The sequence below is a fragment of the Cibotium barometz genome, chromosome 16 (assembly GCF_041138505.1).
Source record: "Cibotium barometz isolate CiBa-2024 chromosome 16, ASM4113850v1, whole genome shotgun sequence".
In the NCBI taxonomy this organism is placed as follows: Eukaryota; Viridiplantae; Streptophyta; class Polypodiopsida; order Cyatheales; family Cibotiaceae; genus Cibotium; species Cibotium barometz.
Genome location: NC_141061.1, coordinates 29,665,330 through 29,693,192, shown reverse-complemented (window position 1 = coordinate 29,693,192; position 27,863 = coordinate 29,665,330). Strand labels below are relative to the sequence as shown.

General features: G+C 46.2%; 1 protein-coding gene across 3 annotated transcripts; it reads right to left on the bottom strand.

The window, feature by feature from the left end:
- On the bottom strand, positions 1-27,863 carry LOC147630539 (uncharacterized). Of its 3 annotated transcripts, none has more exons than XR_015267660.1 (10): positions 26,353-27,452; positions 24,552-24,752; positions 24,157-24,279; positions 24,011-24,048; positions 23,108-23,255; positions 20,745-23,024; positions 20,327-20,485; positions 14,752-14,862; positions 14,233-14,332; positions 1-478 (listed from the first exon to the last, which is right to left on the bottom strand). XR_015267660.1 is itself a non-coding variant. In XM_086810437.1 (10 exons), exons 2-10 carry the CDS (start codon positions 24,552-24,554, stop codon positions 220-222), a joined length of 3,264 nt encoding a protein of 1,087 aa, XP_086666563.1. In that variant the 5' UTR covers positions 24,555-24,752; positions 27,789-27,863; the 3' UTR covers positions 1-219. The 3 variants fall into 3 exon arrangements, 2 of the variants coding, with proteins under 2 accessions (XP_086666563.1, XP_086666562.1); XM_086810437.1 differs by lacking the exon at positions 26,353-27,452 and adding an exon at positions 27,789-27,863 and having other exon boundaries at positions 14,233-14,375; XM_086810436.1 differs by having other exon boundaries at positions 14,233-14,375.

Here is a 27,863-nt window from a genome sequence, read left to right as displayed (position 1 = left end):
AAAAAATAAGGTTGCCAATTTGGGCATTAAATGAAGGATAGTACATAAAATGCCATTCGTAGGCAACTAAAACCAATGCCTTCTCTTCACATACGCAAAGTCCATGCCTTGCATGTTACAACTTTTATAATTTGGACCCTATGTACAGCAACATAAATTGCATCTTTTTAAATAGAATGGGTCAGTGAACTCAAGAAGAAAACAGTTTAGAGAATCTTGTTAGAAGTTTGCACTCCTGTAAGGCATCAACTTTTTGGTACCTCGAAGATTCCTGATGGTCATGACTAGTTCTTCCCTTTCGGCCTCCACCTCAGCAAACTGGAGGCTCATGTTGAAGTACCTCTCCCGCATGTCGCAGAGCTCATCCTCAAGCACAAGATTTTTCCTCTTAAGTTCTGCTAGATCTTTAAGGACTTGATCAACGCTGCCAAGATTCTCCAGCGCAGCTGCATGCACATTTTGCTGCTTCGCAAAAGCACTGAAAACAAAGATTAAGAAAGAGGAAATGAGTGGCACCCTCCAGCAGCTGATTCAAGGATGTGTAAGGCCATCAGGTGGGTTTGAAAAGAAGGATTTCAGTGGTTGAAATTTTTTCCTGAGCGATTTTAACTCACACCCATGAGCCGGGCCGGGGCAACTGGGGTTAGGAACCAGGAGACAAACATAAAGGGTGTTTCAATAGATCAATACCAACAAAACAAATGTAAGTTTTTAGAGAGGAGAGGGATTGTTTTAAGGAGTCAACATTCTCACATATGGGTTATGAGGGTTTTAATAAAAACATTTTGGGCTCAAGAGCTCTCTGTAGAATATTAATGTAGTCAGAGATCGATAGGAAGGTAGGTGCCACTATGAGTGTATGTGCATGTGTATGTGTGGTTGTACTCACACACGTGCGTACTAGCTCTTGAGGCAGCCAAAAAGCACAAAGCTTTTCTCCAAAAGAAAAAAACTATTTTAACAAGAATAATATGTAAAACAATTCTCACATAAGCGCGAGGGCTCCCCTCGTAGCTAGACCACCCCACCCCCTGCGGGGCCTTTGTGCATCCCTTCCATCCGCAGTGCCCCTGTGCAAGCACCCCCCTGCAGTCGCCCTCCTTTCAGTGCCCTCCCGCTTCCACCTAAGCCCCCTCCTGCCCTGCTGCGTGCGCCTTCCCCCGCCTTCCTGCCTCCAGGACACCCCCCCACCTGCCCCTACCACCCGCCCGTCGCTGCTTTCTGCCTGCCTGCCCACCGCTTCCTTGCCATTTTGCCAGCACCTCCTCCTTCGATCCGTCTGCCCTCAGTGTTGCCTGCCTCCTCCTCCCTTCTCCGTCGTCGAGTTCCACCCCCTCCTTTTCCTCTTTACCTTCACCTAAGCCCTATCCTCTTCAGCCTCTCCTTCGACATGTTTCTTGTCATCTTTCGGGCAGTTAGTTTTTTCGGTGAGTGTCGCACTTTCTGGTCTTCACCCCATCAGGACGACTCCATGGCAGCAGCTCCGTCATCCCCGGCAGTGGCCACGCCCTTTGCCATTTGTCCGAAGCGGACCTCCAGCCCTTGGCTTCTACAGTATACTCAGCTGTGGCACCGTCAGTGGTATGTGCAAGAGACTGGCCGGCCTGACCATGTTCAAAGCAATCCAGTTCAGTTTGAAGATTGGTGCAATCTTGTGAGCTCTATGGCTGCCTCAAATCAACCGAGAACCAGTTGTACCAGCCCTTGATTCACGTGTTGAAGGTTGGGCGCAGAAGGTGAAAAGGCACTCTGGTTTTTGCCTAAAATTTGGTGGCTGATTGCAGATACCTTATGCATCAGTTGGCATGACAGTATCTCATAATTGAGCTCTTCAAAGGGCGCAATTTGAATCCCCTTGGCTACTTTAAATCCCTGCAACCTTAGCAATTGAAGAGATCAAAAAGTTGCCCAAACTCAGTTGAGAAAGCTGAGCACTTTGGTTTTTTGGAGGTCTTGACAAGAGCTGCAGAAGGGGGAGTTTCCATGCAGACTTTTTTGGTGCATTCAGAGCTTCACAAGCTGCTGTGATTCCTGCTGAAGCAGCTGAGGCCGGCTGCAATTGAAGGGCTTAATAAGGAGCTCCCAACCCTAGCCGAATAGAGCTGATAATCCAACTCGATTCAAGGCTCCTACAAGTACAAGACTCTCCCATTCTCTCCAACAGTGGCGGGAGACTCCTATTTTATGGGCCTTTCACTTTGGGCATTTCTTTAATGGCATTTTCAAATGTGTTTTAAGAATGTCTAAGCCAAATTAAGTACTTTTTCGCTAGGAATAATTCCTTCTATTAGTTAAAAATTGGCATCGCAAGGGCTAGATGTACATGCAAAGAAGCCTCAAAGGAGGCAAAATACAAACTGGGAAGGGGTGTTTCCCTCCATGGGTAGCCGCTCTCTGAGGGAAAGTACCTTATACAAAAATAGAGGGTTGTTTGAGGAGGGGGGGGTGGCATCAGCAGCCTGTAATGCCAAGTAATATTGCCGGCACAATTAGTGAGAAAGGGACTCATTTGGCATGTGCACACAGGAAGGCCTCTCGCCGTCTACGCATGTGACCCCCTGAGGCTTCCCCCACTAACCACAGAGGATATGAATGATGTCAGTCCAAATGGAGCGAATGGACTCAGCTGGAGGGGTGAGAGTACCCTCAATGGCCTCAATGCACAAAGGGCCGCCAAATATGCCATGCTTCCCATCTCGGGCTGGTGCCCAAAGACCACGGCTATGTCAAATCATCAGAGGGGGGGGGGGGGGGGAGGGAGAGAGAGAGAGAGAGAGAGAGAGAGAGAGAGAGAGATTGTATCAATCTTGCAATGAGAGAGTCGGAGGGCCTGCCCACCAACAGCCTCCTCGTAGAAAAGAGCGGGGCTGGACTCAATCACCCATGCTATTGGCCCCCAAGTGATAGTACGCGGCGTGGACCGCATCGACGTGTAAGACAAAGGAGCCCCTGCCAAACCTCTTGTGCCTTGGGACATCCCAAAGGCGGTGCCGCTACATTTCCGTCGGGTGGCTACATCGCACGCACTGTGTCGGGCGTCCTCCAATGGTCAACCAAGTGCCGACAACGAGGCTATGGTGGGCTAATTGTCGGAGAAAGAGTGTGACCTTCCTAGGCCAATAATTGTCCCAAAACCACAAAACTGCTTCCAAAAATCTCTGAGAAAGCAGGAAGAGATGCCCTAAGATGCCTAGTGGTCTGTTGTTACGTCCCCACAAGCCTAGAATTAGGGCTAGGGACGTGTGCTAACCCTAGATTAGGGTGATGGTTAACCCAAGATTAGGATTAAAGCTCAGCTAGGGCATGGGGACCTAGAGGGTTCATACGTGGACTAAGGGCGCTAGCAAGAAGAGGTCAAGTGGCCACGTGGCTACCACAGAAGTGTGCAGGAGCTGCAATGTGGGTGGTTCAGCCTAGTGGTATGGGACACTAGGTTGGGGACATCGGTACCAAGCAAGCTTGTGGTAGTTAGATCTTAGGCTCGAGGGTGGTTCGAGGCACTAGACCTACGGTTGGGTGGTCAATCGCTAGCCACAATCCATCGCAGTCGTGTGATGCGTATGACCATGTCGGGTCTATGAAATCTCATTAAGGTTTCAATTCTAGGTCGGATAATCCTTGCCTGGTCTGTGGAGACCTTACATCTACTGCTTGTCGAGGTGCCATTAATCTCATAAATCTAGCTCCAAGGACCCAAACTTGTGGAGTAATGAAAAAAGGGTTTGATCCGGCTCTCCGGGCTGAGGGGGTCCTACCACACCCACTCCACTGGATCCCACTAGATGTGCATCACAGGTCGGCTCTCCCATAGCCATAGGCGCCAAGAATTGTCGAGGCCACCTTGGTCGAAGGAGGGTCTATGTGCCACTAATGATCACGTAAGCCAACAATCATCACTCGTTGAAAATATCCACCATTGTAGTCCTATGTGGTGGAGAGGAGTAGATGGCCCTAGACGAAGGTGATCTGATCGAGGCCCTTGATCCTTGCGAGGCATCTATCCTGAGTGATGAGTCTCTCGCACAGAGCGCCCGAAAAGGGGGAAAGAAGGGGGGGGGGGGGGGGTCCTCAAGCTAGCCCACTCTTCCAACGACTACGCGGGACCAGTGCTAAGGGGTCGCCACGCAATGTGAGAGCGAGTGCCCAAGGGGTGACCACTAGGCATCCTCAAGAGGGGTTCTAAATCAAGGGCTGGCAAAGTCTCTCCTTACCAGAGGTTGGGGGTACCTCGGTGAGAGCTGGCTTAAGGTGGCCCCAAGCTCTGTTCAAACTAGTAGCAAAGCAGTGCTCGAAGGAGGAGTTGAGGCCACCAACTCACGCCTCCATGAAGATCCACCGCAGTGAACTGCCTCCAAAAGGGCTATGCATGTGTGTCCACCCTATGTGTGTGAACACTTGCCTAGCTGTGAACACACCCTTATATTTGGATAAGATAAGTATGTGCCATGTGGCATTAGTCTATTGTTATCGATACATCAAAATATAGGTTGCAAAAACACAATATGCAAGAAAAAAAATTGAAAAAAGAGAGTGACGTGGTTTTGATGACATGGCATCGACACGTGGCACGATAGCGACGCAAGGCCACCTTAAAGGCTTGGAATGATGCAACTAGCTTTTCGAAAGAAAAACATTAAAAGTTTTTTAAATACTAAAAAGAAGAGCTTTTATTATTAAAAAGATGCTTTTTGGACTATATGTAAAGCGCTTTTCTCAAGTGCTTTTGGACAAGAACTATAAATTCAACTATTCTCTCATTGTTGAGACATGTAAAAAAGACGAGCTCTCTAGCTCTAAGAACTTGTACTCATCAAGACTCCTCCAAGGAGTTTTATCTACTATAACTTGGGGGGGGGGGGGGGGGTCGTCCGAAGGCTATTCCGACCCGTAGTGTTGTGTCTTCTCTTCTTTTTGAAGAGCTTTTATTATTAAAAAGATGCTTTTTGGACTATAAGTGAATTTTAAAGCGCTTCATGCTTGCCGCCTTTCACATCATCTGGTCGCTGCCTCATGTGTGCCATCTCTGCTGCCAATGCCTTCGAACTGCTGACAACCCAATGGCACTTCCCATTGCTTCCATCTCACTAGCCATTGTCGATCCCTTTTTAAGCCTTATGTAAGCCTTATTAAAAGCCTTAAGAGGCTTATCAAAACCTTATTAAAAGGCTTAATAAAGCTTTCAATGCCTCTGCGTGTAGAAGCGCCGCCCGTCAGATCTCTACCGCCCTCTGCCTCGCTACCACTGTGCTCCGTCCGACACCTCCAGCACCCAACTCCACATCATCAGCCCACCTTCAGCCTGAGCAATGATTGTACCTGTTTTTTTTTGGGGGGAGGGGGGGTGTCCTTCAAATCAAGAAAAATTGTCAAATCAGAGTTTCTGCAATCACAAAAATTCTTCAAAAATCAGGTGAAATCCAAACCTCCTACATAACCAAACAATTGGGGCTTCTCCAATTTTTAGGTAAAATCGGCCTTCCACGGCAACATTCAAGGGCTTCATACGCCTAATTTTTGGGCTTTTTCAAAAAATCGGCAAAATTGAAGCCTCTACAATTGCAAACATTTGGGGCTTTTCTGTATTATGGGGAAAATCATCAAAGTCAAGCCCATGAAGTCTCTAAAATTTGAGGCTTTTTCCCAAATTGGTATCATGCATTAAGTTGGAGCTGTTGCCTTGACAAAAGTTTGTGGTTTTGTCTACCGTTCCCAATTTGTGCACTTGTAGGTCCTCTACCTTGGCTCCAAAGCCTAAAAAGATAAACCAAGGGCCAAGTGTCCATCACTTGGAAGCACCAGCACCGCAAACGGCATGCTTCACTAACATTCTAGATGCAGAAGTTTTTAAAACCTTTCAAACATTTTGTTTTGTGTGAGTGTCAAGGGTCCTCTGCCCATGATGGCCCTCGAAAAACATTTGTAATGAATGTAAGTGTTTAGGAGTTTTGTAACGCCTTGTGTCATAAAAATCCGTATTTCTTCTAGTTTATCCCAAATAGGAGCCACGGGGGTGACTAAGTGCTGGCCTCAATACCTTGGTCTTACCCATAGTTGTCTGCAGGACGCATACCGCAACAACCACACGTAAAGTACGGGATGAACCAAAACAGCCGGAGCAAAACGACGCTGAAACGTTTTTTTTTTTTGTCCGACTGTCGTTTCGCTACTGACGTATGAAACAAAACGTACATTTCGTACCCTGCGGTACGGTACGGCAGCGAAACAAACCTCTAAAAAAAAAACCGTTCCATTTTTTTGATCGTTTATTTTCGCCCATTTTTTCGCTTGTTTTTTTCGCCCGTTTGTTGTAGCCGTTTGGGGCATGGCCTAGGATCCCTTCATGGTGGCTTCACCTTGGTGCTTGTATAAGCGCCCTCCAGGGCCTACTACCTAGGCTCTAGCCTCTCCCTCTCTCTCTCTCTCTCAAGCTCTCTTTTCCTCTCTCTCTCTCTCTCTCTCTCTCTCTCTCTCTCTCTCTCTCTCTCTCTCTCTCTCTCATGACTTTGGCAATGAGGTCCGGAGGAAAGGAAAAGCATGAGCCTTTTGCCTTATATACCACCACCGGTGAGAAACCTACCGGTAATTCGGGGTCCTGGAAATGGACGTGTAACTTTTGCAGGAAGGGTTACACAAGTAGCGTCACAAGGCTCCTTGCACATGTGTCCAAGCTTGGTGGGGAAGCGGCGCCGTGCAAGGAGATTCCCCAAGAAATTGCGGATGGTATAGTGAAGAAGTACTCACTCATCCGCAACCAAGGCAAAGGTGGACGCGGGGGAGCTTCCATGTTTGGTACCTCTGCATCCGTGACTCCTTCGCCCATCCCATCCAACTCCAGCTCCGCCTCAGGCGGTTCCAACTTCCAATCAAAGAGGCCAAGGGAGGAGAGCTCTCCCGGTAATGAGGCAAACCACCATCGGTGCAAACATTAACAGCCTCACCTATGTGAAGGCAAAGATGAAAGCCACGAATGAGGAGATTGCACGCACGGTGATCGATTGCAATCTCTCCTTCCATGTGCTCAAGGTTCCACAATGGCACAAAATGGTGAAGACCATTGCGGACATGGGGCCATCCCATGGTGAATGGCATGGTATCACCTACCATGAGATGCGCACTGCTGCACTTGATGACGAGAGGCAAAGGATCAACGACAAACTCACACCCGTGCGGGACGGATAGGCGAAGTATGGTTGCTCTATCCTCTCCGATGGATGGACTGATCGGAAGAAGAGGGGTATCATGAATATCCTTGTTTCATGCGCTCTTGGCACATACTTCTTATTCGCCATGGATACCGGAAAGGCGGGGCAAAAAACATCAGGGGACTTAATCTATCATCACATCTGGCAAGCCATCATAGAGGTATGTACTATGTCACATGTCACATGTGCATTGCGATTTAAGTTTTAACTCTCAAGTCTCAACTCTCTAGTATCTATGTAACATGTTCGAGCTTCTAACTTCTAAGAATGTCATTGCATTTGCCATTGTGCTACATGTAGGTCGGGCGTGAAAATGTCATTCAAGTCATCACGGACAATGCGTCCAACTGCCGCAAAATGGGGTGCTTGGTAGAGGCGGAGTTCCCATCCATTGTATGGACCTCTTGCCTCTTGGGCCTCCCATTGTCTAGACCTACTCATGGAGGTTGTGGGGAAGCTAGAGTGGGTGAAAAGGGTGGTCGCACAAGGCCTATTCATTGTGAATTTCTTCACAAAGAAGGTAAAGGTGGTTGCTATGTTTCGCGAGCAAAGCGACTTGGAGCTTAAGAAGCCCTCTTCCACGCAGTTTGCCTACATGTGTCTTCTCTTGGAGCGGCTTATGGCGTGCAACCAAAGCTCCAGATGACCATGGTCTCCCCGGATTTCGTCGCATGGCTAAGAGAGGAGATGGTGACTAGTGCGGACGAGGCCCGAGCCGTTCAACAGCTATGCATGAGGGAGTCCTTTTGGCGCGAGGTGCGTACCATTGTCATTGCAGTGACTCCCTTGTATAGGGTTTTGCGCATGGCCGACATGGAAGCCTCCACATTGGGAGCTACTCACCCACTTCATGCGAGAGGCTCTAGCAGAGATTCGTGCGACCACCGTGCTTGATCAGGAGGACCCGGACATTCCTATGGAGGGGATTAGGTAAACCCATGTCCCATGTTTTCAAATCTCGTTTTCACATCTCTTTCTCGCTCCTTAGGGGCTTAACCTTAAAGTGAAATTTTTGCATTCTAAGGATCCCACCGAACCTTCACCCACTCCACGACACGATTCGATCGCGGCACTTGTGGAGAGGAGGTGGCGATGGATGCGTAGACCTATCCATGGTCTTGCGGCTACCTACAAAGTACCAAGGCTCTTCGCCGATGAGGAGCTACTTTCCGATCGGAATGCTTACTTGCCAAGGATACTTCCCGTCCACGAGCAAAGAGACTTTCTCCAAGAGCTCATTTGGTATAATGATTAGAGGAGAGCCGCTTTCACGAACCCACTTTGCTCGAGTAGGGAGTCAATGGTCCGGCCACTTTTTTGGTGGGAGTCATTTGGTTATCAAATGGCTCACGTACAAAAAGTGGCTTTGAGAGTCGTCACAGGTGGCTATTGGATTTAAGACTTAACTTTAAAGTTTATAGTATATACTCTAGAGTCGTAACTACTAACTAGTTCTTACATTCTAATTTCTAACTCTCTTATTTTTCATAGGATTGCTCTTCGGGGACATGTGAGAGGAACTAGAGTTCCTACTCACTCGAACACACAAAGATACGAAACCGTCTCAGCACCATGCAGTTAGAGCGGCTTGTATATTGCCGTGCTAACATGCGCATGGTGGAGAAGATGCAAGACATGGAGATCTCCAAAGTTCAAAGTTCGACTCATTAATGATGATTTATAAATGCATGACTAAAGTCTAATAATTTATAAATGTTTAAACTTTGCTTTCAGGTGAATGTTGACGAGTTCAAGTGGACAGTGGACACTCTTAAGAGTGTCCACAAGGAGCGAAATCCAGATAAGGAGGTCATATATGCCGATCTCTATAGGGAGCTAGAGAAGATTGACCGTCGAGTTTCTCGTACTCGTAGAGGTCGCGCAGCTAGAGGTGGCACACGAGTAGGAGGCCACGGATGCACTGTTCGGCGCCCTACTTTGACCCCGGTGGCTACATGTGTGAGGCGTGGCTCCGGCTTGACTTCAAGGAGCACTTCATCACCTGTTGTTAAAGAAGAGGATGCTCCTATTGCAGGCATCAGAGAGCCCAAGCATGCTGACGAGGGCAATGTCCTTAGCAAGGAAAGTTTTGGGTTGGCCTCTGATGATGGGAGCAGCTCTAGCGAGGGCATTCCTTCCCCTAGTAATTTCTTTAAGGAAGAGGACTAGAGTCTAGAGTCTAGAGTCTAGAATCTGGACATTTTTGTGCTTCTTGTTGTGACTAGTCACAACACACTTTCTTGTATTTCCTATTGTAGGCTATGGGAACACGACTCTTATTTATGGCATGTTCAATATTCATTGTTTACGATTCTTGAGTTTTTGTACTAGTGTTTTAACTTTTTTCTAGTTTATAACAAATTACAACTTCTCTAGACTTTGCATCTCTAAATGTGTACAAATATCTTTTCTTCAAGTGTTTTTTAAAGTGGATCGTATCGCAATCGAACTTATTTTTTCAAAATTTAAAAGTCTCATACCGGTACTGTTTTTTCATACCTTCGTTTCATACCTAACAACTATGGTCTTACCCTAATATGAGAGACTACCATGGCACTGAAGGTGCATATGGTGAGTCTAGCTCTTAGGCAACGTGGATGGGGTAGGTGGTAGCATCTTCTTTGCGTTGGGATCTGACCACCTTCGCTCTGAAGGGGGGTTTGTTGGGTATTTCGTAGCTCATATGTGTGTCCATCTTCTTTATGTATCCGTGCTTGTGTACCTGCTTGTAATCGTGTGTGAACTGCCTCCAAAAGGGCTATGTATACGTGTGTCCACTCTATGTGTGAATGTGACCTTGTCCATATTACTTACTTGTGCCACTTGATCTCAGCTCTTGACACCATGCGTAAGACCTCGGTGGCTTGCACGAATTTCTGAAGATTAGATTCCTCTCCTGAGAGGTACACGAATCTCTGAAAATTCGCTTCCTCTCTTGAGAGGTATGCGGCAGTATCATCTGCAAACTCAGAGTCTAGAAGCTCGTCCTACGAGTGAATGAAGAGACGAATACCCTACCACCCAGTACCCTGCGCAGCCAAGAAACTGCTCATCACCTCAGCAACAGAGGAAGCGGAAGGGGGCGAGTGTGCATCCCTAATGGACTGATCTGGTAATCCAGAACTTGTCAACCTTGGCCCCATAAATGAGGAGCTGACTATGGTGCTCCACATTTGAGCATGGTGCCCTCGAAAAAACCCGAATCCACTCTGTCGTAGGCTCTAGGAACTACACTTCCCAAATCTTCCTGGCAAAAAGATCACCTCCCAAAAAGTGAAGATATTATCCAAGATACTCATATCCTAGATAAAGCATGTCTGTGTGCCGAGAGGAGCTCTATCTAGAAATATATGGCAATGACCCGCACCCGAGGGGGATCCGATTCGAGGGTGCCATCTCGACAACTCAGCCTGTGGACTGAGTCATGGCGGTGGTGATGGCCTGTGATCTCGAAGAAATCCCGCGTGACCCTGTCGCCTGCCAGATCCAGAAGGATACATGAGCGTGGTAACTGAACTCCACCCTCCTCTCCTCTATCGAGAATCTCCATGCGGACTATCTGGGGTCTGCTCCTGCACTCTGCGGAGGGAGGCGAGGCTCCTGTGCAAGCTCGTCTCCTGCTCTCCAAAAGAGACAAGTCTCTCTTGGGCTGCATGCTGTAAGAGCGATCCAACCTCTCTAAGCCCCACATCTAGATCCGCTGCAGCTAATCTCTATCTGAAGGTGAGAGTGCCACATATCTCCTCTATCTGCATGCCAATGTGTCCTGAACCAAACTCTCGAAGAGGCGGCACTCTAGGTGGCTGCAGCCCAACGGGCATCCTGGTGACAACTGGCACTCCTGCAGGAGCAGAATATCCACTGAGCCCCGACACAAGCTCTCAAAACCTCCTGAAGAAGAACCCCTCTCTTGGCATGAAAGCAGGGTCCGTCCATCCCATGAATGTTCCAAGAGAGAATCTGCATAATTATGTATTGAGTGAGACATGCTGGATGCACCCTCTCCATGGAGGGTTTTGGAAGTCGGAGGAGCGAGACATGCTGGATGCACCCTCACCATGTAGGGTTTTGGAAGTCAGTTTGGATGGAGAGTAGTCACAATCTATGTGTGGCTGACTGCGAGCGAGGATCCTGCCCGCAATGAAGGCCCGCTTTGTTGTAGCCTTGCTGTGGGAAGATCAGGCAAACTGAGAGGGGAGCCACCGTCTCCTAGAATTCATTTACCTCCATTGGTTAACACTTGAAGAGACTTCAATCCACCAGGGCCCCCATGATCCGGGAGGGGGAGACCGCCATGGGACTCTGGAGGAAGGGCAGCCTCAGGGGATGCTGCAATCGTCATCTCCATAGAATCGTGGTAGATCAAACGGCAAGACAAGCCGGAGTGCTGGCGTCGAGAGGGATCAGGAGCCGCCGTGCATGGAGGGGGGAGCGGAGAGAGGGTGAGGCACGGGAGGAGGGGGAGGAGGGCAGGAGGCGAGGTATCAGGTCAGAACAGAAGGACAGGAGGAAGACAGCAGGGGGGGGGGGGGTGCGGGGGGAACAAAAACTAAGAACCTGAAACTGACATCTCTTGGGCGCCGCCCACCTTTTGGTTCGGAGATAAATGCTCATAAAGGCACACATACAAGAGGGCTGCGGGGTGGCTAAAGATGCATGTGGACTATGCAAGGGAGGAGTGCGGAGCACAGGAGGAGGGGCAGAAACAGACAGCAAAGGGGAGGTGGAGGCAAAAAGGGGCAGGGTGCTAGAAGGTGGCAGGGGAGGCGACCGCGAAGGCAAGGACAGAGGGGGGGAGAGGGTGCACAGGTTGGAGGGAGCTTCATCCACAGTTTGCAATGACTAATGTCAAATGAAGTTGGTGATTGCATAAATCATAAAACCACCTTTAAACCCCATTGAACCATACATCATCTAAATCTCATTATTTTCACTATTTAAAAGCATTTGGGTTCTCAAATTTCATAAGTAAAAACATGCACTTATATGGTGAAGGGTGGTTTGGTGTGTTTTTCACTGTGTGAGAGAAGTTCAAGCTTTTCCCTTTGTCTGTGTGAGAACTCCATCATCTCTCTTGTAGTCATGTTGTTATAAAGGACATCCCAGTGTGTATGTGTGTAGCCAACTGTGTGATAATGACCGATATCATGGGGTCCTTTTTGGACAAGACAAAAGTTTGATAGTACTAGAAACCATGCCTGGTATATTCACATGAGAATAGGTCTAATTGATAGGGATCTTTGGGATATTGTGTACGATGGGACCGAGAGAAGGCCATCCCAGTGTGTATATGTGGCCAACCGTATGAAAATGGCCGATATCATGGGGTCCTTTTTGGACAAGACATATAAGTTTGATAGTACGAGAGACCATACCTGGTATATTCAAATGAAAATAGGTCTAATTGATAGGGATCTTTAGGATATTGTGTATGATGGGACCAATCTTGCTCTCTTGTGTGGTGTTGTCCCATCTCTCTCTCTCTCTCTCTCTCTCTCTCTCTCTCTCTCTCTGCCATCCATGTCTATGCTCCCACACACCATGGCTTGATTTCTCCATCTCTTCCTTCCACTCTCACTCCCTCCTGGACCTAGCACCATGGTTTCTTGCATGGTATCAGAGCCTGGCTGATTCCTTCGCCATACATCCCTCGCTTCATCCTTGCATTTTTTTTCTGCTTGCAATTTTGATCTACTGCTTTTCAACTCTGAAACCCGCCACACATGATGCGTTTTTCAGCCCTATAAGCAGCACTCTCAGCCGCCTCCCATGCTGCATTTTCCTCCCATCTGATCTGCTGAAAAACAGCAGCCATTCAGCTGTGATTTTTTTCACATCACCTACATGATGCCCCATGCATTGCCCTCTTATGCTTGAACAATGTGCCATAAACTTGCAGCCATAACAGTCCATCCTAGAATGGTGACACATCAAGGGCTGGGTATCGACACACACACACCCCCCAGCCAAGGTGGCCCGTGATAGTTCACCTTGGCCCCGTGATAGTTCTTGGCGGCTTTGTCTCTGGAATAGCCAACCATTGATGCGTGTTCCCTTAGACCCGGAGAGCCCAACCACCCCTTTCTTCCACTACACAATGAGGAAGGGGGCACAGGATACAGATGCATGAGATAGACGGCACCTTGGTGGCAGTAGACCATTAGGCCCCCTAGGGAATTTCACCCCAACTCCTAGAAGATTTTTGGAATCCTCTGGGGGATAGACTTTGGCCAAGGAAGGTCACACTCTTCCTCTGGCAGTACGCCCACCACAACCGCAATGCTCGCACCTGGTTGGCTATCAGTGGTAGGCTGGCACATTGTGCGCAGTGCAGACGCCCCCTGGAGTCGCAACGGGTTCGCCTTTGGGATTGCCCCTGGCAGTAGACCAGGGGGGCTCCAAGGGAATTTCACCCCGATTCCTAGGAGATTTCTGGAAGCGACTGTGGGATAGCTTTAGTCCAAGGAAGGTCACACTCTTCCTCTAGAGTTAGCACACCACAACCTCGTTGTTGGCACTTGGTTGGCTCTATCGGTGGTAGGCCGGCACATTGTGCACAGTGCAGCCACCCCTCAGAGTCGCAACAGCTTTGCCTTTGAGATTGTCCCAAAGCGCAACAGGAATGGCAGAGGATGCACCCACACCTTCCTCTCCCAATTGGGAAAAACAATTGCCATTGCTGCTTCCATTAAGGAAGTGCTCCATTGTCAAAAAGCACTTTATGGGCCTTCACACACACACAAACACAAGTTAGTACCTAATCACTTCACTATCTTCTCAGTTCTTAGTCATTTTCTTTCAGTCTTTTGAGACCTTTGCACTGTAATTCTGATTGGCTATACTACGCCGCAGACAACATAAATACATCTCTCTCTCTCTCTCTCTCTCCAGCCTTCACACACACACACACGCACGTGTGCGCATGTGTATGCACACACACATTCATTATCTTTGTTGACTACGCTAAATTGTTCCTGACTAAACTTTAGACACCTGAGATAAAACTTTTTGTCTCACTTTCTTAGAATACCTTTGAAGCTGTAACTTGTACATCATATTTGCCTCTGAAACTTCTGCAAGCTCGGTCTCTAGGGTGGAAATTCTCTTCAAAATGTTTTCGCCTTTTGCAGCTGCATTGAATTTTAAGAGTTCACTTTCAAGCTCCTTCTTTTCCTGAAGTCATTGAATACAAATCTTAATTTTGCAAACACCATGTGAAAGCAATGCTCTTAAAGCATGCAAGAAACAAAGATGTGAATTTTCACGCCTAGGGGACGCAAAGCCTTTAAACAAGATGTGCTACACCCACAGAAAAGTTCCATCACAGCGCAGTGATAGTTTTTAGTCCCCTTACACAGATACCCTACCCATCCCTACTGTCAGAGCATGTGACAACAACAGGCAGGTGGTGGATGAGCAACCAGACCCACCCATAGCCCACTTATCCAGGTTTCACAAGCTGTTGTGTAAAAAGCTTGAGTGTGGTAAGATGGTAGATGCAGCCACCCTCCAAAAAAAAATGTGAGAAGGGAAGAGCCAGTTAGCACACCTCTTTCAAGATCTCCATCTCACTTTGCAATGCTTCTTGTGAAGCAAGTCTAGCCAAAAGATCATTCTCACGCTGGAAAAGAACCGCATTTTGGTTTTGCAAACTGTTCAGCTACATGATCAAGTTCAAAACAAGGAGAAGTTAGTTGCAGCCCACACCAAGACAAGAAGTTCAAAAAGTACAAAACATTATAACCAAGTACAATACCCTTAATGATTGTAATACGTAAACATGTAAACATATATGTATATGCATGTATATAAATACACACACACATGCACACGCGCACAAACACACGCACGCACGCATACATATACATATACATACATACATACATACATACATACATACATATATGCATGCATGTGTGTGTGTGTGTGTGTGTGTGTGTGTGTGTGTGACGTGTGTGTGTGTGTGTGTGTGTGTGTGTGTGTGTGTGCCCATATTTGGCACAAAGTCTTGGCACAGTTATTTTCCATCCCAATGTTATGGCCAACTTATGGGTAATCGTAATAAGTTCTGCATTTTGTGGGACACGGATAAACCAACCCCTAAATCAATAAGTATGGAAGTTCATGATGTGGATATGGGTGAAAAATGTTTTGAGCTCAAATGGGGTGCATTTGCAGGAGCTTGTTTTCGTTGTCATAAATTTGAACACTTTGCATATGATTGCCCTACCCTCAAATTACACCTTATTGATTCCTTGCCACCGGCAACTTTGGTTAATGATAATGCCCCTCATCTAAGATAGGCCAAACAGGACCTGATTGGTGTACATACTAGAGAAAAGGCGTTGTGCAGCCACAATTAGTGCCCCAACAAGCACAACAAGTAGTAATGCAAAAAAACGTGTCTCCTAAGGACAAAGCTACTATAGATGTGTGTAGACCTGCTTTGTATAAGGCAGCTTGCAAACCCCTAATGCCAAAAAGTTTATACGGCCACGTCAGTTAGTGGTCTGATCCTTCCTCCACGCAGACTCGTGCTTCATCTTCTAGTTCTGCATCTACCTCTGCTGAGATAGATGGTATGCTCTAGTCAACATTGTGAAAGGTGGCATTGTGGCTTTGCAGGGTGATATAGACACGATGGTTACTTAACCACCGATTTTCTCCTCTTCATGATGATACAAGAGACTGAAAGTAAGTATCAAACCTCTCTCGAAGCTTGGATAGAAGCCGAATAGCCATACCTCTATAGAGATATCCTTGTCACAAACAACAAGCTCGTCTCGGAGATCTTTCATCTTTGAGATGAAAGCAGATAAAGATGGAAAGGAAAAAACTAACAAATTCATAAGTTGCTTTTCCAAAGCCAAAATCCGACCCGAAGACTTAATCTCGTAAAGATCTACAAATGCCTTCCAAACTTCATGTGCAGCATCTGTTGTACACATGAGAGAGAACAGAATCTTGACAATTCAACATCAGAAAAGAGAAAACACTACGATCATTTGCCCGCCAAATATCAATCTCTGCCTGAGTCACACCAACAGTAACAAGGGTGGGAGGGGTGGCATTGGCAATTGTAACAAGTCAATCCCAAAGATCCACTCCATGCAAGGTTGATTTCGCCTTCACCTTCCACAAAGTGTAGTTCGAGCCATCCAGCTTTGCAAACTCAGAGAACATATGAAGAGTAGTCGGGGCAGCCATCACAAAAGCTCGAGCTCAATCTCAGAAGAAAAAAAAACACAATCTCGGAAGAAGTGTCCACCACAAGTATGTTAGCAGTCATATCCTGTATGTATATTTACACCAGGGCCTCTGTTGTGGCCCGTGGGTGTGCCCGCCCGATTTAGGTGTTTTCTCATTTTTCCCCTCTCTCCATATTTTTTTCCTTTTTTTACCAGGCGTGGGAGGATGTTCCGTGGCTCCTGGCTGATCCAAACACTGGCCGACTGCTGGTCTGGGTGTCCTGGATGCTGGCCGACTGCCCCTACTGGTCCCCAACTTGTCCTGTGTGCTGGCCAACTCTAAGAAGCTGGCCGACTGGGGACATGTGCTGGTCGTGGACATTTTGGTCCTGTCGGCTATCTTTTGAGCAGGCGGACTGCTCATGTGGGGCCATTTTGCTCCCCCACTTGTTGTCTTCAGTATTCGGAATTTTCTTGTGTATATATAGCAGAGTTACACGTCTCTCTCTCTCTCTCTCTCTCTCTCTCTCTCTCTCTCTCTCTCTATTGCTGTATTTTTCTGCAGTGCACTTGCTCGTGTTCTCAGATTTTGTCTTCATCTCCGCTCCATATTCTGACATGGTATCAGAGCTCTAGGCTCTTGATAAATCTTGGGAACTGTGTGAGCAAGAGAGGGGCTGTTTTGTTGCTGATTGGTGGACTGTTTTGGACTGTTCGAGAAGAGGAGAAGCAAGAGGAAGGTGGGCTGATTTGCTGGACAGCCACTTGCACGTTTAAGTTCTTTTTTTTCCCACCCAGCCACCCATGGCAAATTTACTTGAGATGGCTAAGAAGCATGTGAAGATCCCGACACTCCCCACGTTCCCAGTGGACCGTCAGTTGGATGGGAACAACTACGGCGTATGGAAGGTAATGATGGAATCTGTTTTAGAGTCTTACAACCTTGCTGATTTCATTGTTGTTGGGGTTCCACGGCCGGAGTTAGAGGAAGGGGAGTTACCCTCGACTCGGAAGGAACGCGAGGCACAGGCACAGTTGTGGGATCATGTCAATGCCAAGGTCCGTTCTTTCATCTTCCTCAACTGCACACCGCAAGTAATCAATCATATCAAGCATATGACACTGGCCAGAGGAATATGGCAGCATTTGGCTTCTCTCTATAACAGGATATCGCCCATGAAGAGGATTTCCTTGGAAGTACAGATGCGGGTTATGAATCCTGCAAAGTCATCGACGATGCGGGAGCACATTAACAAGCTCATTAACAAGCTGCAGGCTCTTCAGTAGGAAGTTCTTCAGGCTCGGAAGGAGATATCATTGGAGGATATGGCCATCACGTTGATATCGCATTTGCCCTCTCAATACTCAGCTTTCTACTCTTCTTTGATTACCAGTGGCAGGCTGAGCACCATCACATGGGAGGAGCTTGTGCCCATGGTCTTGGACCAAGAGGAAAGATTCACGAACCCTCCACAGGGCGGAGGTTTGGAGGCCTTAACTGGCCAACGATCGAAAGGCCGTAACAACAAGGGCAAAGGGAAAGCTTCATCGGAGAAGTATTCTGAGAAGATGTCCGACTCAGACCGCGAGAAACTCAAGGCGGAAAGGACCTATAATGATTGTGGCGAGAAAGGCCACTATTGGAGGCAGTGTCCCAAGCGGAGCACCGAGAAGGGTGCAAAATCCTCAAAGCAACCGTGAAGACTAAAGCTTTTGTGCACATGGAGGTTATGGACACCGGTGTTTCATTTTCTTCGTGCAAGGAGGAGGTTGGAGGACTCTCCGCTACAGATACTCGGGAGTGGATTCTAGACAGTGGTGCTTCCAGGCACATGACTCCTTCCTGTTCGACTTTACAGGATCTCTGCAAGTATTCTGGTCACATTCTTACTGGGGATACATCCACTATCCCAGTTCACAGTGAGGGCAGGTTGGAGATAGTTCCCGATGGCAGAGGGGGAAAGCATTCCTCCCAGGTGTTGTATGTTCCATCACTTGGTTTTCATCTGTTGTCAGTGAGTGCATCAGGTTTGCAAGACTGGCGTACGGGTGGAGTTTGATGAGCATTTTGCTCTCCGGAACAAAGCAACAGGCCAGGTAGTTTGGGAAGGCGGAGTGGAGGATGGAGTTTACAAACTTTCAGCACTCTCTCCCCCGGGTCCTCAGTTTTGTGATGAGTGGCAGTCTGGTAATGGCCACTTAAGTGTGGACACGCTGCAGGTGCAGACTTTCCCGAACCAAAGGTGGATGGCTTGCCAGATGATGGCAGCAGTTGGCAGGAACTATCTACCATGTCCGGAATCAGCTCCTTTTTTAATGCTGTTCATGCCAACCCTTTTTTAATGCTGTTCATGTCAACCCTTTTTCCTTCTTCTGTAGATCACTTTACCAGTCTCTCACATATTCTTTTGATCTTGGAGAGCTCTCTTTTCCTCAGCTCCAGGTGTTTTCCCACTGTTTTTTATCTGAGTCATAGTTGTCCCACTCTAGGACAGCTATGAATGTACATTACTTTTATTAATGAGGCACTATAAAAAAAGTGTGTGTTTATGTTTATATTTATGTTATGTATATTTATTATGTATGTATATATTTATATAAAACAAGGAACCCCAACCCAACCCTCACCTCATTGGGGACTAATAAAAAATAGTCACCATGCTATAGTGTTGAAAGTGATATCCTATGAGAAGAATGCCTCCATGGACTGGATTGTCTACTATCGTCCAATAAGCAGCCCGCTTACTCAAGCACATAAGCTATCCATAAGTCACTTCTGTGCTGATGGCACAAGAAATGTATATTTTGGAGAGCATGGGATAAAGAGAGTTTACATGCAAGTACACCTACAACAGGGTTGCAAAAAGGAAAAACAAGCATGTTGCAAAAGTTGCATGTGCATGAATGAGAAAGATTGGGCTGAAGTAGTAGCATCTGTCGCAGCAACCAACCACCAGTGATCCCCCCCGTCACCTCGAGGGTCCCACCTCTGACCCCCCTAAATAATGCTCCACCTTCATCATGGTGTGCCCAAGTTTCAGCTACCTCATGTATATAAGGTGCCCCTTGAAAAGAAGCAGCAAAATTGAAATCTTGGCATCCTGATTTGGACAATAGATGAGACCTTGTTATGGTCAATAGTAAAAAGGCAGGTTAACGCCAGATAGGCTAATATGCAGTGTTCTCACACTAGAATTAATGTGAAGGTATTGGACTATGGATTTGGCAGAAGCTATAGAGAAAGTGCAGTTTTTACTGCACCATGAACACTATAGGAGCTACTCGGACCTATTTCTACCTGGAGAGTGCATCTAACAACCTGCAGAACATGTAATGTGAACGAGCAATCAGGGGAAGTGGAATTTTCTTTCTTTTTTTTGTCCCTCACTCAAGGGAACCAGTCAGCATAGCTATTTGCAAGATTTGTAGAAGATGAGATCTCCATCCACAAGGGAATTCTACATAGGCTTATTACACACATCAGGCCTTAGTTCTCCAGTGGGAAAAAGATGGGGGATTGTCCATCCAAGCATAAGGAACCACTTGATTTTCACCTTAGAATTGGGCACTCCTCAATCAGTAAGTACCCTTAGTAACCATCTGATTGGAAACACAGCCTAACGTCCCTTCCAATATAAGCAGTCCACCACATTTAAAAGCCAAAGGTCTATCTTTGGGCATGAGCCCCCTTGAAATAGAAGGTGGCCTGACCCGGAGAATCTAATGCTCACATGGTTGGTGCTATAGCCTATACAAATCCTTTTGTATGTCCATCACTATCAAAACCCTTACTGCTGACCAAGGGGGTCAGTCCCTGGACCATACAGTAGCTGGAGAAAAATAAAGGGTGTACAGCTCTCACATGCATTGTTTCTTTGCCAAATCATAACATGTTGGAAAAGTACTAGCACAAAAGTCACGAGAATTCAAGGTCACCTCTTTCAATGCTTGATCCAGATTAAAGTTTGAATGCTCCTTCACAAGCTCTTCGTTGGCCAGTTCCAGATGCTCAATCCTAATGGACAGCTGTGTGTGTTGCTCCCTTAACTGCTGCTTTGATACTTCTAACTCGGCTGCCTTTCTCTTAACTTCACCCTGCCAACAAAACAGATGATTCAGTAGTATCAAACCAACTATCACTTCTTGTGCAGCTAGCTCCTTGCAAGATGAGAGTGCATCACAGAGGCACCACTGTACTGGCAGCTAACAGCATACATGTGGTAGCATCAGATTGCACACATCACTAACTGGCATTGTTGATGAAGCCTAAGGAAAGCATCTAGCTGCAGGCAACAAGATTCAACTGCCTGAAGTGCAGCAAGATGAAAAAATAGGAGTTTGTGAGTCCAAATACCTCCAAAAGTTTAACTTTGTCCCGCAAATCAGAGAGTTCCTTAGCCTCTCGAGATGGAGGTATGGCAGACTTAGGCCCCATTCTGCTGTTTGCTCTGGACATGGACCTGGTAAGGTAAGATACTTGGCTGCTGCCATCTTTCACAAGGGGCTCTCTTTGCTCTTTCAACTTCTTCTCTGCAAAGGTCAAAGCATTCACCTTGCACTGAAGCTCTTCCTCCAGGTAAAAGACTCTCGTCTTAAGCTCCTGCTGCTCCATTTCCTTCTCAGAAAGCTTTCGTGTCAGGTCACTTGTCTGCTTCTGCAGCAGCTCATTGAATTCACTGTTTATCTCTTCAAGAGGTCGTCTGAACCCTTTCACGCTGGCCTCTTGATTCTCTTCCATTCCAGATTTGCATTGCTTCCACAGATTCATGGCTTCCTCTTGTGATTTGAACCTTTCCTTTAGTGACTTCAAGTCTTGCATCTCAGTTTCAAGCAGAGACCTTGATGCTTTCAGGAAGTGTGTCTCGTCTTCTAAAGCCGCTGTATGCAGCTCGAGCTCTTTGATTCGAGACCTGCTAAGCCTATTCTCTTCCTGCAAATCCAGCACTTCACTCTCTCTTTCTTTCCTTACTGTTTGGAGCTCGGTTTTTATCTGCTCCATATTCTTTACCTGTGCTTGGGCGGCATTCAATGCCTGATAAAGCTGTGAAGACTTGGCTTCAATTTCCTGGCTTTGCTGCAAGACTTTTGAGGCTTTCAACTGTTCCTGATTCAGCTGGTGTTGTAACATGGCATTGATGGTTTGCAACTGACTTCTACTGGCATTCGCTTCTTCTTTTTCCTCCAAAAGTACTGACATTACTTTGTCAAGTTCAACCCTTTCTGCTTTCATACCTCCCATAACCTGCAAGACATCATCATAGTTTCGAACTGCAGCCAACACCTGCTTTTCAGTCTCCTTAAGCCGCTTTTCCAAGGTCATGATAGCTTCGCCTTTCCCTTTTTCGAGCTTTCGATTGGCAGCCTCAAGTTCCTTTATTATCTCTAAGGCATTCCTGTAGTCATGCTCAGCTCTGGTGGCTTTTTCATGCCAACCCTGAGACTGCCTTTCAAGTAAAACCCTGGCTTCTTCAGATGCTCTCAGCTTCTCTCTGAGATCATCTCCAAATTTATCTGCTTCCGGTTCTGCTATAAAAACTGCATCAGATGTTTTATCGATGCAAGCGCTTTTGATTTCAAGCTGGGCAATGATGTCATCTTTGTCCTTCAAATTGTCATTAGCCTGCTTCAATTGCGATATAAGGTCCAAATTCTCTTCAGTCAGTTCCTGCGAGTCCTTCTCAAGCTCCTCCAATTCTTTCTGGAGGGTTTCTACATGCTTACTCAGATCCTTATCTGTGTCATCTATCCTTCTACCCCCTGACTCTAACTTATTTTCACTTATCTCCAGCTCCTTTTCCTGCAGCAACTTCTCGAGGTCTTGGATTTCTAAGAGCAGCTCGGAGTTGGATTCGTGTGTCTTTTGGAGCTGCAAGCTAAGGTTTGAATTCACGCTCTTTGCATAGTCCAATTCATCCTGTAACTCCTCTACAGTATGCCTGCTGGCATCTTCTTCCACCTGCTGCTGCCACTTCAGACCCCACTCCCCAGCCTTTGATGAAGGTGACTTTTCCAAAGTCTTCAGGTTTGCCATCCCCTGCTTGATACTGTCACGTTCTGCTATCAGCACAGATAGTTTCTTCTGCACCTCTTCACTCCTCCTTGTTTCATTGGCCAGCTGCTGCTTTAGTGCCTCAATCTCGGCAACAACCACCTGGTTACCATCATGCTCCCATGAAGTGGCAGCGGCTACAGAACCTGTCCTCGGTAGACAAGTTCGTCTGTGGCTAGTTTCCCATCTACTCTTATCATCGTAATTCTCAGTCCCATGAGATAAACTACTACTGTTACCTGGCAAACCCCATTCAAGCAAGTTCCACTCTTCATTATGCCTATTGTTCCCATCAGCTGAGCTTTTGGAGTAATAAGGTGAGGAGCTATAAGTGTCAACTGATGTGCTTGGCTTAGGAAGCATCTCAGGCGAGGTAAATTCACTCGTAAACTCTTGGTTGTTATCATGATAACCACTTCTTGCTTCATGCCTCCCAGAACTACTTGCAGAGCTAGACAGTGACATGAACTCATCATCTTCCAGACCATCCCTACCATAAAGACGAGATTCACTCACTGCAGGTGTTGAGGGAACATCTACTGAATCAAAACTATGGCTAGAAGTGGACAGAGGGCAAGCATCATCCTGCACAATCATATCAATTGTTGAAGTGGCACTTTATGACAAATTCCAGGCTATATGCTTTGACCTATTAAATTGATACTCACTTTATTTTCTGTTGGAGGCTTTCCTTGACCACTATCAACTACATTATCACCCGAATGTATTGAATCAAGTTCAGTTTGTTGACCACCATCAGATGTGGCCAGTTTCGAATCTTGATCAAAGGGTACTTCTTTCTGATCTTCCAGATCTCTGCATAAACAAACAATTTATTCAGATATCATCATATGTCTCTATGCCAATAGTCAATATTGAAGAGTTCATTTACAATACAAAACCGATCTCTACAAAGCAGTATACCAAGTTTGGGACATGTCATTACAAAATCACGCATGTTACATTCTTGGCATGGATTTTTAGTTCACAATTTATTTAGATAATAATCATGTCTCTATGCCAATAATCGATATTGAAGACTTCATTTAAACTACAGTACCCATCGCTACGAAGCAGTATACCAACTTTGGGACATGTCAATACAAAACTACACAGGTTACAGTCTTGGCATAGATGCCATGGGGTAGGGTTGATATTCTATGGGTCATGCAAGTTGTAACATGAGTTAGCAATCGGCTATTGGAAAATTAGTAGTTCATAAGTTCTCATAATCCCAAAAAAGCAGGGCTATTATTAGGGGCACATGACTGAGGGTGAAGCCACAGTGTGTGGGTCTGGCTCAGTCGCCTACAAGACTACTGAACCCCCTGCTGGTTGTAATGCACACAATTAATGCCATCCACAGGCAAGGTGGTCTATGGTGTGGAGGCCAAGTGCTCGAATATATTCTCCTGTCCTAACTCTCCTACGCTCAGGAGCAGGTAGTAATCGAAGCTATGGTGGATTAATGGCTTTGCTTGTCTCATGTGCCCTGTGCTTTGAATGTGTCTAACCCCTTAATAAACACCAAGCTTCTACAAAACAATCGTGCAGGGGATTCCATGGCTTACCTGGTGGCAGACTTGGGTGTGATTCGCTGTATTTTGACCTGTCCCAATTGTGTGAAAAAAATCATGTTGAGTACAGAGAAATTTGGTGGAAAAGCACAAAATGCAAACAATAAAATTTATGTGGCCAGAATTGAGTGTGTATTCACATGGAGTATGCTGCCAAAATTGCAATTCTGCAGTGGTAAAGGCAAGGAGATGGGCACAGCTGTTTGCAGATAATCCACAAGGTTGATGGTAGTCTCCCCAAGTATTCCGAACCGAGATAAGCCCTGAAAATTAGACATACATAACCATGTCAAATTAGGATCCCAAGGTATAGGAAGAAAGTGAGATGGATTAAATATATATATAAATAGGCCAAAATATATAAAGGGTCTTCACAGACAGCCCCCCACCCACTGGTTGGGAGTTGGACAGGGGAGATCCCCCACCCATGACAGACAGGCAGGTGAGGTCTCCCCTTTCGACCAGTAGAAGTTTCTCCAAAAAAAAAACCCTCTGTACATCTGTGTAAAACTCTCTCCAAAAAAAACTTGATTACCATAGAGACCACGAGTTTATACAGTTCCTTGTTGGCATCTTTCCCATTAGATTCCTGGGAAATATGTGCGGATTCAAAGAGAGGTTCTGACCACTGACAGGTCCCATTTTTAACTGGTACTTTTCCTGTCTTGCCAGTGACCTTGCCTGTTTCAAGGGAGACAAGTGAAACCAGCAATTTGTCCCACCCTCGTTGTGGCACCTGCAGCAGCAGAAATATTCAAAATATAGTAAATACCTGCAAAGAATTTGACTTTGTCTTGCTGAAAGAGAACCAACCACGCATAACCTCTTCAAGAACCTCCTTTCTTGGCAAGCTCTCTCTCTCTCTCTCTCTCTCTAACTGGAAGACTTCCATAAGCCTAAGCCCCACTAACTGGCTCTCTTACGTACCACAAGCATTTCATATTACACATGGTAGTTGACCCTTAGATTTTATTTTTATTTTTATTTTTATTTTCAATGTTCGCGCTTATGCGCACTTGCACCTAAGTGCACCCCGAAGTGGATTGTAATGATTGTGATGTCATGTCTTTTAGTCCCATATGCCTTCAAGGCATTCCGCGGACATTTTTATGACTCTCTCTCTCTCTCTCTCTCTCTCTCTCTCTCTCTCTCTCTCTCTACGTGCGCGCGCGTGTGGAGATTGCCACATATTATGTGTATCTGCAGTGCACATTGATGGTATTAGAGCCACCCAAGCTACGCCTATCAGGTGCCATGTTAAGAGAGCACTCCACAGCATAACTTTCTGGAATCTGCTGCCTATGCTCCCATTTGTGTACACTTCTTACACATCTTTGATGCATGGATATGACCTGACATTCACTCACCAGGTCGCCTTTCCCACTCTCAAAAACAGTTGTACTGCTTTTGATCAAGTCTCATAGACCGTATTCGACCTCAGAAGACATCAATATAACCTATCTTTCTCTTTCTCCCCCAAGTGGACACATCCTATCCCTCAAAACATGATTCCCCAACAACTTTAAGACCCCCATTGCTTTGACAAAGTGAACTTGCAGCCCTAGATAAGGCACACCTGGGCAGAGCTTTACAGAACTAGTCCGGCAATGCTTTATTACAATGTCTACCCAGTTCATCTTCTATTTCTTTTTTGAAGAGCTTTAAGTGATGCTATAGGCATCTGTGTTGAAGGTCTTACACACATTGTACCTTCTTGGTATCATGGACCGTTTCAGCCTCTCTCTCTCTCTCTCTCTCTCTCTCTCTCTCTCTCTCTCTCTCTACTGGCACCATTGCCATGTGGTCAGCCAAAGGTCCGCTGCGGAGAAAAAATCTCCCGGTGATTGACAATAAATAAGAGATTTTTAAGATAGAATTGCTGATTATAAGGCTGTTTACAGACTAATCCCCGCCTATTATGCATGTCAGCTGAAAATGAGGATGGGCAGGGGATGGACAAGGGAGACACCTTGTCCATGAGGCAAGGGCGGAGGAGAGATCTCCCCTTTTTGCAGGACTGTCAGCTGAAAAAGGGACTGGGCAAGGAGTCTAAGAGTGTGTAGAGATATGATAGAAATGGGCAGGGAGGTTAAAAAATGGGTGGGTAATGTTGCCCATCCGAGCTGTGCTATCTTCACCACCCATTATCAGAATCTCTGACAAAAAAATGATAGGCAGAAAACACATTTAAGCACCCTAAAGTGAAAGGCTGAGCCAAATCTTTGGTGCTAAAGTTGAGACTTGAAATGATTTACAAAGATCCTATAGTTTCAATTTATATGCTACAAAATACAAGCGTGCGCACACACAGAGAGAGAGAGAGAGAAGGAACTAACTCTGCTTGCATGAAACTCAAACTTGAAGGTGACCTTCTCCTTCGCTTTCACAGCCTTCTTTCTGCTTGGCTTGAACATGGTACTTGACTCCTGCTTTGCAATCAGCAGCAATGATACCACATAGCGAGGGTTTCCAAGACTTCAATGGCTGATTGGGATCAACTTGTCACAAAGGGACGGTTGAGAGCAATCATTTATCCATCTCCACCTTGAGGAGCTCTCCAATTTCAATAGCCAATTGAGGTCATCAGCAAAGGTAAATGAGACGTTCCAAGCAAATGCTAGCCAGTCAAGTGAAGGCAAAGGGCAAATTTCCATAAAAATGCCCTACCATTGCTTTCATCTCAGTATCATCATTTTGCCTTGAGAATATGCAGGCATTGGATTTTTCCTCAATCTGACAATATTGCAGAAAAACAATACAGGCAATGAACCGGAAAGTAAGGTTAAAAAAGAAGGTTCCTTAAGAGTGTGCAAAGCTGTTCTTCCCGAAAAAATGATATTTGGCAAGAATGGATAGATCAGACTATTCTAGACAGGAGAGCAGAACAGATTGCAGAGGGGGGATAGAAGGTAAAGAATATAGCAATACGAACAGAAGACATAGGGTTTATACACCTGTGGAGTTGACGTACGAACTTTTCCAGAATTGCAGTGTGCACGAGTAACAGGGTGATGTGGTCTGTTGCTATGGTGGTTTAAAAAGCTGGCAGAAGAAAGCTTTTGGCTATGGCAGGTGGGTAGGTGATCTTGTTTTTGTGGTTGTTCAGCTGCTATATGTACCACGGCTAGTGTGGTACAGTAGAACTTGCTGTTGGAAAGGATTGGAAAAAGTATGAAGTGGGGGAGAGGAAAGGAGAAGAGTTTGATTGCATTTGCATGCATTGGTTTCATGAACTTTCATCGTTCACCTCAAAGCTGGGTTTTTAGGGTTGGAATCTGAAGAGAGAGACAGAGAGAGAGAGGGGGGGAGAAGAGCCCACAAGTTCAGCTGAGCTGCCTCCTAAGGGAAGTCCAGATCTGACAAACAACAGAATAGAAGAAAAAACAAAGCAAAAAAACAAAAGGCCTTCAATGGCCACCCCTCTCTCTCCCTCCTCGGACACTAGCATGGGCTCTCTCTCTCTCTCTCTCTCTCTCTCTCTCATCACTATGGCCCATACCTATGGGCCTTCTCTCTCTTTCAGACAGCAAAGCTCTGGCCCCCCCCCCTCTCTCTCTCTCTCATCAGGGAAAAGCAAAAGCCAGATTTTTGCTTTGTAATTTGTCTCACCATAGAACAGTAGAAAGAAAAGCTCTCGCCCTCTCTCTCTCTCTCTCTACCGACGTTAATACCTCTCTCTTTCTCTCTCTCTCATCAAAATCAGAGAAAAGCAAAAGCCAGATTTTTGCTTTGTAATTGTCACCATTGTCTAAAAGGGCCTGGAGATTCATACCTGTTTTTGTCCATGGATGCAGTCATGTTGACAAGAGAGTTAATCCGTCTCTCTCTCTCTCTCAAAACCTTCCAA

Bases quoted from the DNA above. Each gene is read 5' to 3' on its own strand.
- LOC147630539 (XM_086810436.1), bottom strand. From the start codon at position 26,430: ATGTTCAAGCCAAGCAGAAAGAAGGCTGTGAAAGCGAAGGAGAAGGTC. The intron at 24,280-24,551 runs GTAATCAAGTTT...TCTAATTTTCAG, and splicing joins ATAAACTCGTGGTCTCTATG to GGCTTATCTCGGTTCGGAAT. The intron at 14,863-20,326 runs GTGACCTTGAAT...TTGATCATGTAG, and splicing joins TGGATCAAGCATTGAAAGAG to CTGAACAGTTTGCAAAACCA.